This window comes from Eucalyptus grandis, chromosome 6, assembly GCF_016545825.1.
Source record: "Eucalyptus grandis isolate ANBG69807.140 chromosome 6, ASM1654582v1, whole genome shotgun sequence".
NCBI lineage: Eukaryota > Viridiplantae > Streptophyta > Magnoliopsida > Myrtales > Myrtaceae > Eucalyptus > Eucalyptus grandis.
Window position 1 is genome coordinate 36,586,231 of NC_052617.1, and position 14,358 is coordinate 36,600,588.

The 14,358-nt window shown below is 41.3% G+C and overlaps 2 protein-coding genes across 5 annotated transcripts; both read right to left on the reverse strand.

The window, feature by feature from the left end:
• Nucleotides 1–568: 568 nt before the first annotated feature.
• Nucleotides 569–5,314, reverse strand: LOC104449489 (aromatic aminotransferase ISS1). Its single transcript, XM_010063661.3, has 9 exons — nt 4,926–5,314; nt 4,752–4,799; nt 3,652–3,780; nt 3,459–3,518; nt 3,171–3,327; nt 2,336–2,442; nt 2,087–2,145; nt 1,602–1,710; nt 569–1,237 (listed from the first exon to the last, which is right to left on the reverse strand). The coding sequence occupies exons 1-9, from the start codon at nt 4,986–4,988 to the stop codon at nt 785–787; spliced, it is 1,185 nt and encodes a 394-aa protein (XP_010061963.1). The 5' UTR covers nt 4,989–5,314; the 3' UTR covers nt 569–784.
• A 1,970-nt stretch (nt 5,315–7,284) lies between these two features.
• Nucleotides 7,285–14,049, reverse strand: LOC104449490 (chromatin-remodeling complex subunit ies6). Of its 4 annotated transcripts, none has more exons than XM_010063664.3 (4): nt 13,910–14,049; nt 9,195–9,393; nt 8,330–8,397; nt 7,285–7,603 (listed from the first exon to the last, which is right to left on the reverse strand). In XM_010063664.3, exons 2-4 carry the CDS (start codon nt 9,367–9,369, stop codon nt 7,472–7,474), a joined length of 375 nt encoding a protein of 124 aa, XP_010061966.2. In that variant the 5' UTR covers nt 9,370–9,393; nt 13,910–14,049; the 3' UTR covers nt 7,285–7,471. The 4 variants fall into 4 exon arrangements, with proteins under 4 accessions (XP_010061966.2, XP_039172112.1, XP_010061965.2 ...); XM_039316178.1 differs by having other exon boundaries at nt 9,195–9,398; nt 13,910–14,042; XM_010063663.3 differs by lacking the exon at nt 13,910–14,049 and adding an exon at nt 11,835–12,042 and having other exon boundaries at nt 9,195–9,398.
• Nucleotides 14,050–14,358: the final 309 nt, after the last annotated feature.

Consider the following 14,358-nt stretch of genomic DNA (forward strand, 5'->3'; position numbering starts at 1 on the left):
GTCAAAAATGAGCTTCGATTCCCATGTTGGAAAAGGCGACTTAGGTAGTATCGCATGTGCTCCAGAAGAAGTTTGGTGCAGAGAGAGGGAGACAGAGAGAGAGCGAGAGATACGGGTGAACAGGGCGAGGCAAGCAATGGAGTCGACAAAACAGGACGTTCATGTCAGTGCGATCCCTACGGAAAGGGACACAGGAGCTTCGGACCGAACAGTGAACTTACCGATACAGGAATACGACTTCCCAATCTGAGCAGGCAAAGGATACACTGTTTGGAGATATCGGTCACGACTGAGTTAAAGCTCGAATTGTCGCACGCCAATGCTCCTTCACGAATGGCCCACTCGACCAGGCAACGGGATGAGAGGATACTGAAATCTAGACGATAACAGGCCAAGTTATTGACGCGGAAGCACCGCCACATGATGCCCGCAAATAGCCATGGAAACTTTTTCCAGCTCTGGGAGCATCAACACGTTTCCCAAATTTCTCTCCCTCCATTTTCACAGAAAGAATGTGTTCAAGAATGTCTTTTCTTTTTCACCAAACTTGGCTATCATACCGTTCGAATTCTTGAATGAAGAAACATTTCTGCCTGTATGTAGTATCAAACCTGTCTGACAGTACAAGCCTGTATGCGAAGCACCATTTTGCCATAAAGATTTACAAGAACTATAAAACCACTGCTTATTTTGATGTACCAGCCACAAATGAGGCACAAATTGGATAACAGACCCCAATGTTCCAATTGTTCCAATTGTTCGAATCGAAGGCTACACGAACCACTCACTGTACCATTCCATCCCTCACCAATTCCTCTAATCCCCTCTTCAGCCTCTCTGCAGCAGCTCTGCAGTCGCTCTCCACCAACCCTCCGAACGATATTCTGAGATTCCCCGGACACCCGCACGCACTCCCAGGAATAGTCACGACCTCATGCTTATGAGCAAGCCAGCGAACGACATCAAAGTCCTGGACAAACTGATCAGGCAGCTTCGCCCACAAATAAATGGCGCCCTCTCCACCTTTAACCGCGCCTTCCCCAAGAGGAGAGAGAGCTTCTACAACGATCTCCCTGTTCTTGATGAGAGTCTTCACGCGCTCAGTGACCCACTCAGGTCCTGCTTCTAAGGAGTACAGGGCTAGATGTTGAGAGATGATTGAAGCGCATATGGGGATATTGTCCTGAACTTTGAGGAGTTGGTCTGCGAAACCTTCAACTTCTGAAGGATATGCGATCTGTGAATTGCACTTGCCAAATTAGTCTTTAAGAATGACAAACCGTTCAATAATGTCTAACTTATCCAACAAAAAGGAAAGAGTGGATCCACGTGTGTGTTCCAAGTTAAATAGTATAAACTCGAACTCATCTTTCTCCTATTAATTGAGAGCATTCAAAGTGCCTGTCATTTATGTTTTCATTTAATCCAGGAAGATGTACTAAGGTGATCCAGGGTGAAGATTAACATAATGACTCGCTGATCAATATGCTTAAATTTATTGGCAAGCCAATTCGACAAACTGTTCCCCATGAAATGGAAAAGAGAAAGGGCTTAATGTTCATAAATAACTCATTCAATTCTCACGCAACAAAGGAACTTACATATCCAACTCGCCATCCCATCATTCCATAGGCTTTGGAAAAAGAAAAGATGTTGACAATATGATTTCCTTCAATGCAGGTGTGCTTAAGACCATCATACATAAAGTACCTGCAAAATTAAAATGATCACTTTCTCATACATGCAGCATGAAAGGAATCCACTTGCAAAATTAGTACATAAAGCATTTTTGGCTAACAGATCGGATTGCAGAATTTTATGTATAGCCAGATTTCAGTTATGCAGACAGAGACCAAAAATGGCATGACTTGACTCCTAGCATAAGCGTGTAACATGCCACTACTCTAGGACAAAGAAGAGCTTGTAAAAATTTGCACAGACAGAGACTAACGTAGCAATATCAATAAATAAAAGCTTTCGATGCTGTAAATCACCTTAAAGTGAACCACTAGGTAGAGAAAATCATCACATTGAGAAGCTCAGGTTGATAAAGAAAAGACAAGCATTTAAAATAACAAGGACTTACTCATATGTATTATCGACGACAAGCCATGCACCAGCCTGTTCACAAAGATCTGATATCCTCTACTAGGAAAAAGAAAAGGCAAAGTTAAATAATTGAAGTGGAAGTTGATTATCTCTAGTCTTAACCTCTGCCAAGATAATGCATTAGAGTTCTCCCAAAAAATTAGTATGAAAACATATAGATTTTGTGTCCTGGTAGCAACTAATAGGCATTTCAGAGAGAGAGAGAGAGAGAGAGAGAGAGAGAGACCTTAAGAAGAGACTCAGGGATGTACGTGCCAGAAGGATTTCCAGGATTTACAACTGTAACAAGCTTTGGGACAGGTTTGGTTTCGGATAGAGTTTTCTCTAACCAATCTGCAGTTATAGTAAATTGCTAAGACAAACAAGTGGCAGAGATGTCCAACAGTCATTCAAATCAGCAACATCCAGTGAATTGAAGAAACCCTCGAAGTTACCTATTGACCATATGCAAATGGATTGCTAACATCTTTAACATTATATTGAAAGTAGGAAGCATACATCCTTGAGAGACTCAAGCAACTTCTTTCACATAATGATGGTGACCCTTAAGAAACATACAATTTCAGAAGCTTATAATATTTGCATATAGTTACATCTAACAGCTCAACGTGGCCACTAAAAGAAATTTTAGAAACAAGATTGTCAACCAGCACTTCACAGAGATACATGGGAATACAGATTCTTCAATCGTACTTATCACAAAAGCAGTCTCTAGGATGAATTCCAGAATCACTCAGGAATCCCCTGTAATAAACAGTAATATACAAGTACAAATTAAAATTGCACTTCTACTTTCTTCACTAAGAGGACAATCATGTCGATGAACAAACTGGTGGGGACGCTAATGGAATGCCAAAATACTAACAAATGATCATCAACAGTCTAGGGCATGTCTAGATGGATTTTTACATTTTACTTTTTGCTTAGACTAAACATAGGTACATGCACTTGACTTTTTTATCCCAAAACACCAAAAAAAATTCACAACATATAAAACAGGCCCTAAACACCTATTATTCAAAGGATAACAAATTTTCAGAATTTTTTCACAAAAATCTGACCTGCATCAGGATAAAGAGTCATAGGATCGCCAGGACCAACCAGTATATCAGTGACCCCTGTCATCTGGAAGGACATGTACGCATTAAAGTAATATGGTGCAAACATGACGACAGTGTCACCAGCGTCACATAATGTGAGAACGAGATCCACAAACGCCTGGCAGAAGAGAAATGAACATATAATATGTTGGTCAGAATCATTTCATAAGAGCTTAATACACCAGAGTCGTTCGCTATTCACTTGAAGGAAAATACTATCTTAGGAAAGAGAAATGAACTTCCAGAAACCTGATTTGCTCCTGAAGTCACCACCACTGAAGATTTGTATAATTTATTTTCCCGCTCCAACTGCAAAGCAAAAAAAAAAAGCAATTCAAAGGTTGCCATTATAAGCAAACTCGTCTTTAAATTTCCAAGTCCTGGAATCTTCTAACCTGAATAATAAAGAAGAGGTCAATGCAATATGCCTTAAAACGTGTACCTTCTTTACCAAGGCCGCTCTGAGTTCTGGAATACCTTCATCGGCACCATAACGGCTAATAGAGGGCTCCCAAACAAGCTCTTTTACCTTGTCCAGTGCATGCTTGGGTGGTTGCCAATAGACCACTCCCTGAGCACAACACAAGAAACAACACAAAGTTTCTAACAGCTACCATTTCATAGGACATAAAACCTTATGAGCCACAACATATAGAGAGAAACTCCACTTAAAAGCCCTTCCACAGCTACACGAGGAATGGAGATTTCAAGTAAACATGTTCTGATAATTAGATAGATTAAGATACAATTGTCAATGGCAGGCAAAAGGATAAACCAGAGTCAATAGATTCTTCACATGACATGAGGAAAATGCCTTATTAAGCAGGGAACACGCAGTTTGATGCTTCAAGTCCATAGAAATCATTTTTGTTTCTGTCGGTATCTAATTGAAATGAGAGCTTAATCAACATTTCTATTAGTGTGCTTTGAAGAATGAGCACAAAAACAAACACTAATGTTATTTATAAGAGAAGAGATTCCCCCACTATCATATAAGGGATCATGAATAAAACACATTCAGAAATTTAGGCGGACTAAGAGCCCCAGAACGCTCGTCTATGCCTCCCGCATGCATTGACTAGTAGAGTCGATCACATGTAAAACCAAGGGTGCAATATGGACCAGACACCAAATTCTCGCCAGGAGTCTAGTCCTCGAAATTTTACTCAATTCAACAAACAGAGTGAACGAAAATCAATGCATAGAAGGTAGATATTTTTTGTTTAAGTTTCTCAAAATCGTCGAGCAAGAAAACCTTTGTATACTCCAGGCACTTCTACAAATGCATTTCCCACAGGATTTTCCGCTTGGCCCTTTTCGAGAAACCTAAGACGCCTTTCACCAAACCAGAACCACCCCCCACTAAAGCAAGGGGAAGACACTAACCCCATTTCCCAAAAAAGTTGGGCCATTTTATTCTTGAACAACTAAAACAGATCACAACGCATTCTCAGTTCTCAACACCAACACAATCATCAACCACCACACAAAAACAAAGAGCACAGCGCCCCACTACACAAGAAGAACCAAGTGGAAGCAAACCTGCGCTAGAGACATGGCATTTTTCGCTCCTCGAATCACCTCTTGTATCTGCAAAAGAAACCGACTTGGCACGATATTTCACACGAATGGACGCAATTGAGAAAACCCATGTGCGCTTCGCTAGTCAAAACCAAATTGACACAAGAACAGGAGCAAAAGTTCCAATCGAAGTACCTTAACCATCACGGGCATCTCAGTCTCCACAGCCCTCTTCGCAAGCTTGCCAAAAGAACCCATCTTTCGCCCTCCGCGTTCCCGCAGCTCCACGAATCAAGAGACACAGGCGGCCTTGCGATTTCCCAAAAGAAATGGGATTAAATCTCGGAAGTAGTATCGCCCTCCAAAGTTTCTGGTCCGGTGCGAAACCCAAAGGACGGTCAGCTTTTCTTGACACCAACCCAATATCATCCGATTAAAGAGCCGGAAGAGGCACACAATTTTCCGTGTAAAGTAGAAATTCTGAGATACGACGAGGCGAGAAAAGCCAGGACGCTTTCCGATCGTAGGAGTATTGGCATCTTACGCGTTACATTGACTCTCCCTCTCTTTTTTGTCTCTTTCCACCTAATCCTCGGAAACTTAAAAAGAACTTGTTTATGGTCATAAAAGACAGTTTTAAAAGGCAATCGTTGTCTCCCCTTTAACCAGTTTTACTGGATTCTTGCGCGCATTCACGACCAAATGCTTTAAAAAGTTTTGTTTTTTATCCCCATGCAGTAATGTGAAATCTAATATATATATATATGTGCAAGATGAGTTATGGTGCATATCAAAAACTTGCTTTTTCTAAAAGCATTTTGATTTTAATCCATGCGAGATAGATTTACTAGTAGGAAGGCATGCGCCGTGATTAAGCTTTTAAGGAAAAAAAACCATCTTTTGTACATTTGGCAATTCCTTTATTTATTTATTATCTTTATCAAAAACAAAAAGGGAAATTAGACCATTTCCCAAGTAAAGATTTAGTCAAATATAATATTTTAACTGAAAACTCAAAAAAGGGAAATTGGACCATTTCTCGAGTAGAATTGAAACCGATTGGTTTTAGGAAATTTTAAGTCTACTTCCAAGTTCTGTTCCTCTATTTATTTATTACCTTTATAAAAAAAAAAAAGGGGGAAATTAGACCATTTCCCAAGTAAAGATTTAGTCAAATATAATCTTTTAACTGAAAACTCAAAAAAGGGAAATTGGACCATTTCCCGAGTAGAATTGAAACCGATTGGTTTTAGGAAATTTTAAGTCTACTTCCAAGTTCTGATTTCGTCAAAATTGAGGCTTATACGGTTCTAAATCTCCACTATGCAATGACTAATTTGGGAAAGATCCTCTTTTTGAAGTGGATTGATCGATAGTATGCTTTTTAGCAAATGAAGTAGTCAAATAGCTTGGAATCTTTGACAAAATCATATATGTTAAACTATTTATACTTCTTCAAATTGACTATTTTTAATCCACGTTATTACTCTTCATGGTCAACAAAAACGACAAAACTTCTCATCATGTATTTGAATCGTGACATACATTATTCGATGTGACTTTGAATATCTCCTTCTTCACTTTAGAGGTGAAGTTTTTATTTGATGCATATGAACAAGTCGCTTCACATGTCTCGAAAAATTCAACAATACTTTTTTTCAAAGTAAATTTAGGAGACATTATGTTACTGATTAGGTTTTTTCTTTTCCCGTCCTTATCTCATAGTCTCATTGCGGCAGAAAGCAGGGAAACCGAGGAGGGCGAGAATCTCTCAACGTGGTCGAACAAGGACAGGGCAATCATTTACCACGTTTCTCTCACGCAAAAAAAAGGTAACTTTACGAATTTCCTCGAACCAATTCCGATGTTTTTTCTGACAAGAGCCGCCCATCCCGTGATGAAAGTAGCCTCCATGGATTGATTAAGCCACGACTGCCCCACCAATCTAGGCTTTTCCTCATATTTTTGTCCTTTTATTTTAGCGAACAAACAAACCCAAAAGAAAAATTAGAGTATCAGAGTTACATGATGTACTTTGTAAAGATAATTTTCAATCCCAGCTTTTAAAAAATTCTACGAAAGATCGATAAATCACTCGCGTGTTTTTGAACTCAAATGTCTGAGTCCTACAATTCCGCATTCCATGTTCCAATCTATGAAGCGCTAGGAACAAGAACAAATAATTTGAGCAGCCACACCTCTTCTAATTTTTCTTTTCCTTTGATAATTTCTATTAATGTTTATATCTCGTCTCATTTATTCTAACCTAAGCGTTTCAGAATCTCATTGAAGCCCAAGTTGCATGAGCTACATACACAAATGAACCGAGTGAGAACAATGCCAACTGGTCCTGCAAAAGACGTTCGCATCGAATACCCACTACTCTTAAACTTTTTGGTTAAGATCTGCTTGGCAAGATCATCGACGTCAGATTGCGGTACATCTGATCGGGCCGACTTGAGTTTTGTTTTTGCTTGGCATGGCATTAAAATGGACCAACCAGCAATCGCCTGGCAATCCTATCGCTTTGTTGAAAGAAGAAACCTAGACGAGATACGCAAATGAAGTTTCAACTAGAAGTTTACTTGAATAGGTGGGACAAGTAATGAATGCCGGCATCAGATGCTTGCAAAATGAGTGACTATGAACTTTCTTTGTGTCGGGTGGGTGGCCCTTTCAATGTTTCCTTTGATGAGAGAGAGAGAGAGAGAGAGATCCCCTCTTCCTTCCATATGGTGAATTCACCTCAAAACAATTGCAGCATTTCTTAGGGCCAAATACCTCTGAACGTAATCATTGGAAAGTGACCTAATGACCTTAAAGACACCAGCGTTTGCATAACGAAGCTTTGTCCTCGGATCGTGGTATGGTGCCTGCATTGGCAAACACATTCAAAAATTTATCATGCAGTCTGCTTGATAAGATGTTCACTTTGTAAATGAGGAAATATCTGCGAAAGGACCATTCACCTCAATGAAGGACTGGAACATAGGTATTGACTTTAAAATCAGAATTCATAAAGTTTGTGATAGTATATGCAGAAATAAAACCACAAGCAACCATCAACAAAGGGCGAAACGAGGAAAAGAAGTGTTCCTCCAAATTCCAATTCAAGTAATTGCATAGGAGACAGAATTATTAGATCCAAAGGAACGAAAAGTTAATTTCATATAAAAGAGCATGCCAAAGCAGCAGTTTAGGTGACTCATACAGAAATGATTAAACGCCAATTGGCCACCAGGTAGGAAACTTGGAATTAAAGTTCGATCATTGAGCTTTGCATTCTAGTCTGATTTTCTTCTTTGCTTCATACGATTTATGAAAAATATGAAATCGAGTTTCAGGCAAGAAACTACCAAGTGATAATTGGAGCAACAGTGAGGTCTCAATGAAAAAAATTTCACTTATCAGATGCTTAACGATGGCAAATGCAGAAACATAAAGTACTTCAAGAAGCTTGAACTTCTTCCTTCTCATGATGTAGTCAGAAGAATGCATATTTCGTAAAAGATATTAAAATCCAATAATATATAACCCGATACTATCCGATGTTTTATCAACTAAAAAAATTCGGCATCTTGACAATAAGAGTTACATACCTCATATCCTGTTATATCACATATCCTCTTGCTTGGATGCATTGAAGGTGGTGATTCAATGTTAACATCTGTAAAATAGGACACAATCTTAATTAAAATCAGGCCTTTCAAATGTAAAGTGGCAAGTAGAGCCTAGAGAAGCTATTATGTTGTTAAGTACATCTTTGCACAACCACAATTATTGCACCATCTCTGTTCAAGTTTCTATTGCAACTTATAAAGCCTAGATACATGTGTGCACGAAGCGACAGCAATCATTAGACTTTTACAGCAAAGTGCACCAGAGGCCGTGAGGATGAAATGCTTCCTATTGAAAGCCCCTCCATCAGTGACATCTTGGCAATTGATCTCAATTGATACTTTTCAGTTTTCATGCAAAGTTTCAAAGAATGCAAGCATACAACCCCTTCTGTCTATAATATAATTTGCCATCTTTAAAACAAAAACAGAAGCAGCAGTTCACATTTCAAGAATCAAATCCCATAGTCAAGATGATCCCAATTCTTGAGCAGTTCCACTAATTGCCCCGTAAGAAATTTTAGCAAAACCAGCTAAGTCACCAAAGTCTCTAAAGCTTCCAAAATCTCAATATTGATTTTTTTCTGACAGAAGTAAAGATTACATAATATGAAGCAATCATAAAATAGCTCCCTTGAAGAAACTAATACGAGCTACTTGATTTGAAACATGATATGTGCCAATATTATGGCAAGTGTGCTGAGAGGAAACCACAATGCACCAGGCTGGGTATCAACCAACATAAGCTATTACCATTATCAATGAGGGGGATAACAGAAAAATCCCTGACACAATGAAAAATTTATCTTTCCTGCCTGCTTGCTCGTTCCAAGAAGTAAAAACTTACAATTAGGTTCATCGGGAGGGTAATTCTGGAAATTTTCAGCTTGAATGATCTGCTTGAGATGCTTGAAACGCTTGGCACTGGACTGGCCCTTTGGATACTTCTCGTAAATTTGAATCTTCTTGAAGCTGAAATAGGCTGGCAACACAAGTTCTGCTTCTAATACCTCTGGCTCCATTCTTCTCTCCTTTCTCTGTCAAAACTGCACTGCACATCTCAATTTTACGACACTTCGTTGATAGTGGAGATTGTCATTATGAGAAAACAAGGAAGTCATTGATTTGCATTCATTTTAGCTCCCATCCCCCTAAACCCCCAGCTTCAATTCCCTTGCCAGATGAGTATGCTGGGTAGTCCGGTAATGATGAGATGAGACATCAACAATAACTAATCACGTATAGGTGGATGATTTTGGACTCAGACAATTCACTATAACAAGAGACAAAACACATGATACAGAGTGAAAATGCATATATCACAAAACACCAATCATCTAACGCATAATTGATGGAGATTTTGAGATGTGCTGTGAGGATTTATCATCGAAATTATTCAATTCAAAAGACAATGTGGTGCCCTGGATCTCAAACCAAGTTACATGACTTGCTTTATAATTTAGGGGAGATATTAATTTCAGATCATAAAATAAATTTCATTCTAAGTTGAGTCATAAGAAACTGAACTGCACTCGACTATATTTTTTATTTCCGTGCACATCGGAAGATGAGGTTAAGGAGGGAGATTTCTACAAAAAAACACTAGGAGTCACAAACACTAAATATCCCGCCTCCTATCGAGTATGTACATATTGTCAAAATAACAAAAAAAAACAAAACTCTCCCACACGTCGAGCGTTCCTCAGTCACCTTCTAATATGAAGAAAAGACACAATAAACACATGAGTTTTTATATTAGTCCTAACTTGGAATTGGCTGATAACAAGACAAATAGGTAAATAAACTACCAATTTGCAGTCTAGCTGCAACAATCACCCAGGGGAAGACGACACTCCACCCTGTACCCTTCGCACCCAACCTGGCATCACAAGGTCCCCTAAGAAGTTATTCAACCCTTCTCAGTCCTCTAGAGAGAATACCATTACTTCTTTTCATCTCTCTCCAAGCATCCCGAGTCCTCTAGAGAGAATACCATTACTTCTTTTCATCCCTCTCCAAGCATCCCGAGTCCTCTAGAGAGAATACCATTACTTCTTTTCATCCCTCTCCAAGCATCCCGACACCTGGGTCTCACATTGGCTCTTTAGCCAACTACACACATTCGTAGTTCCGCCTTGTTGCAGCACCAACAATTCTAGTATGCTAACAATCACAAATAGGTCTAAACATACATTATTAGATACTTCAAGGTATATAAGAACTCTCGTTAGAGGCAACGTAGTGAGAGTCCAACATTTGCCTACAGAAAACTCAGAAACTACCAACATGGACAGAACTAGACGAAAGCGAGTAGTCTTGGTGTTTAGAGCCAAAACCATAGTAAACCATCACAGAAAATTCTCAAATTTTAACATGTGATAGCAAGGCCCTAAAGTAACACTTTTCATGCGGAAAACCAAGTCCAATTCTGTATGTAAAGAGAGCAGCAGTGTGGTTCATACAGCTCAAAATTCCTTTCACCAAACATAATCAACAACCAGGAGGTTTAGTCCATTTCGAAGTTCAAAACTCAGTAAAATGCGTTGAAATTTTGATATGTTCTACACCTACATGTCTCCTACTACTTTCCATACTTTCATGAAGGAAGTAAGTCCATATTCTAACTCAAGAATTTTACAAAAACTTGAAAGCACACTGAGGTCGGGGTTCTACAATTCTGGACAGCTCACAAATGATATAAAATCAAGTCCTTGGGTGGATCAATTTAACTTCAAAAAATCTCAATTAAATATATGTCGTAGGTCAGGATGCATTGCACAACTCTCCAGAAGGTAAGTCCATCCAATTCTCAAAGCATTTGATGATGGAAAATCGGCAAACCAGCATCCTCAAGTGGCTTTTCTTCTCGGACAGATCAACTATGGACTCTAACATTTGCACTCAGCTATTCCTAGCTATTTAGTCCTCTCACGAACCCTCATTTAAGCCTCGACCACACATGTATAGCACCTAATCGAGCATTGACCACTAGCGATGCATCACCAACAACTCGAAAAATCCATTCAAAGCCACCTTTGAACTCTCAACCTTCCTAAGTCAACACGCAAGTCTCCGAGTACCCATTCAACCCCGCGACTAGCCCGAATGAGCCCAAAACAGAATCATCAGATCAAGAATCGTCCTTAACTCGCTCAATCCGCGCCTCTCTCACAGGCTCTCTCACGCTCTCTCTCTCTCTCTCGCACGGCCTCCCTCTCGCTCGCATCCAAGTCGTGACCCCCCCACTTCGCCGCGACTTCATCAACAACACAACCAAAACAGCCAGAATACCAACCATATCGACACGCAAACGTATTTCAGTTAGTGCAGAAGGATAAAACTTCGATTCGCTCACAATCCAGCTCCCAACCGAGCTGTGGTTCTCTGATTTTTGCACCCAGCCCCGAAATCCACCCCAATCATTCACATGCACAGCAAAATAAAGCCAACCCGTGCAACCCAAGACGCTAATCACAGCTCCACTTGCCTGGATCTTTCACCGGCAGAAGAGGGAGGAAGCGTCAGGCGAGTTGGGGCTTCGCGGCCGCCGGCGGGAGCTCCGAACGGGACAGGGCAGCGACGATTCCGCTGCTGGACGGAGGCGCGGGGCTACCAGGGCAGGGTTCGGTTCGGATTTCGGGGGCAGGAAAAGAAATTGAGGAAGAAAGTGGTGGGCAAAATGTTTCTCTTTATTTTATTTCTCCCTTTTTTTTTTCTTTTTTTTAACTAAAATGGTTGGAGAAAAGGAACGTCACAACCAGAAAACATACTCATCTCTCTCTCTATATATATTATATATATATTATTACTATTATTTTTTTAACCTAAAAAACAATCTTGATATCTTAGAGTGCGAATGGTAACGTTTAATTTCTTTTTTTGTTAGGGGAAGAAACAAAAAAAGTGTTTGTTCTAGGAACGGTTTTTGAAACAGAATAACGCGTTTGGTAACGGTTATTAAAAATAAAAAATGAGTAGAAACACGTTTGGTAAATTTTATTATTTTTTTGTTTTTCTAAATTTTTTAATATTTTTATTTTATTTTCCATTTTTCCTTTCTTTTTTATTTCTTTCTTTTTTTTCGGCGGTCGCCGCGGCAGGCCGGCAGCCTCGCCCGGCCACGGCGAGGCTCACGGCCCCGGCGAGGCCGAGCCTCGCCGTGGTTGGGCGTGGCTCGGCCTCGCCGGATGCAGGCGAGCCCGAGCTCGCCCGCAAGGCAAGGCGAGGCGGCGTCGCCGGCGCGGCGAGGCCGAGCCTCGCCGCCCGCCATCGGCCGAGCACTGCGCCGAAGCCCTGACTCGACGCCGCCCCCAAAGCCGCAGCTTGACGCCGTCTCGATCCCAAAGCCTCTAGTGCCACGCCGCCATCGCACCGTCCTCCAGGAGCCCCTCGCCGAAACCCTAGCCGAAGATCTCCCCTCGAGCGAGGCGGGAGCCTCGCAAAATTTGGGCAAGGCCGAGCCTCGCCGGGATCGGGCGGCCGAACTCGCCCGACCAACGCGAGGCTCGGCCAAGGTCGGCTCGGCCGCCGACCCTCGGGGGCGAGGCTCGGCAAGGTCGCCGACCCTCTCGGCCATGGCCATGACCGAGGTCGACGGCCGTGCGAAAGAAAAAAGAAGAAAAAAAGAAGAAGAAAGAAGAAGAGAAGAAGAAGAGAGAGAAGAGAAACGTTTCTTTCATTTTGTTTTGGAATGCTAAAACAACAATTTGTTGTTTCTTTTTTTGTTCTTATTTTATTCTCGGGAACAAAATCCGTACAGAAGTGTTCCGAAAACACTTCTTTGGAGCGTTTCCATGCACGCCCTTAATCTAATTAACGAGAAACGAAAAGAAGAATTTGGGCATCACATACAAAGTCGGAGAAAAAGTCGTAATTGGACGGAAACTTGTCGGCGTGGGTTACCGGCATCCTAAGTTGAGCCGGATAATACTAGAATTCGAGTTGGGCTCCTATTTCCCGGCGTGTCTTGGTCCAGCAGTAGAACCGGAGACTCGAATTCTAGCATTAACGGCAACGCTGCTTTTGCAGATCAGTGTAGGGAGCATAGCAAGAGAAAAGAAAACGAAAATCCGTACAACTGGGGGCTCTCAAAAAGAGAAGAAAAGACTGATTTTTGAGATGCGAGGTGTGTCTGAGCGGCAGTGAGGTCCCATTCCTGCCGTTCAAGACAAGGCATTGAGGCTGCTACTACAATCAGCTAAGCAAATGCGGGAGAAAGAGCTGGCCTTGCAATCACGTCGTGTTCCAGGAACAAGCGTATGGAAATAAAACCCAAGATCAGCACGTATCGAAGGAGGGAAAAAAGAGGGAAGCGCTTGAGACGAGAGAGCCGCTTCAGTTCAACTGAGATTGGAACCCAGAAGCTTGCCGTCTTCTGAAATGAGGTTGGAATCGAGGACTCGGACCGAAACCTAAGAGGCTAACGACCAGATGGGCTGAAAGATTTCACCTAAACCGCCTCCCCATTCGACCATCGGGACTCAGCAATTCACGCACAGCTCGGGATTTCCGAGGAGGGAGAGAGGCAGAGGGAGAGAGAGAGAGAGAGAGAGAGAGACGCACCTTGAGTTCCAGATGGCGAGGGTGAGCGACGGTGGCGGGGGGGCGAGAGAGGCTCGAGAGGTGCCGAGGAGGACCCAGGACTTGGGACGGGACGAGAGAGAAGGTAAATTTTCCTGGATTTTCCCTTTTTTTTTCTTTTCTTTTTTGATAACCTAGGAAAGCTCGTATGTCAACAGCGCGGCGGAGTAAAGCCTGGGAGGCACGTGAGTCACCACCACCCCCTATGTTCCTTCTTCTTCTTTTTCTCTCTCTAAATAGAGGAAAGGTCATCAAAAATCATAAACTTTATTTAAAGATTAAAACCTTGAAAAACCCCAAATTTAAAAATTTAAAGATTAATGCCCTGAAAAATCCCAAACTGGTACATTTATGATAATTTTACCCTAAACTATTTTTTTTGACTATCAAAAACCCCAAACTAGTATGTTTTTGACAAATTTACTATCTGC

Coding starts and splice junctions, on each gene's coding strand:
- LOC104449489 (XM_010063661.3), bottom strand. CDS start 4,988: ATGGGTTCTTTTGGCAAGCTTGCGAAGAGGGCTGTGGAGACTGAGATG. Junction 4,800..4,925: donor AGATGCCCGTGATGGTTAAG/GTACTTCGATTG, acceptor TTTCTTTTGCAG/ATACAAGAGGTGATTCGAGG. Junction 3,781..4,751: donor ATGCCATGTCTCTAGCGCAG/GTTTGCTTCCAC, acceptor TGTTGTGCTCAG/GGAGTGGTCTATTGGCAACC.
- LOC104449490 (XM_010063664.3), bottom strand. CDS start 9,369: ATGGAGCCAGAGGTATTAGAAGCAGAACTTGTGTTGCCAGCCTATTTC. Junction 8,398..9,194: donor CCCTCCCGATGAACCTAATT/GTAAGTTTTTAC, acceptor CCTATTTTACAG/ATGTTAACATTGAATCACCA. Junction 7,604..8,329: donor GTGATATAACAGGATATGAG/GTATGTAACTCT, acceptor TTGCCAATGCAG/GCACCATACCACGATCCGAG.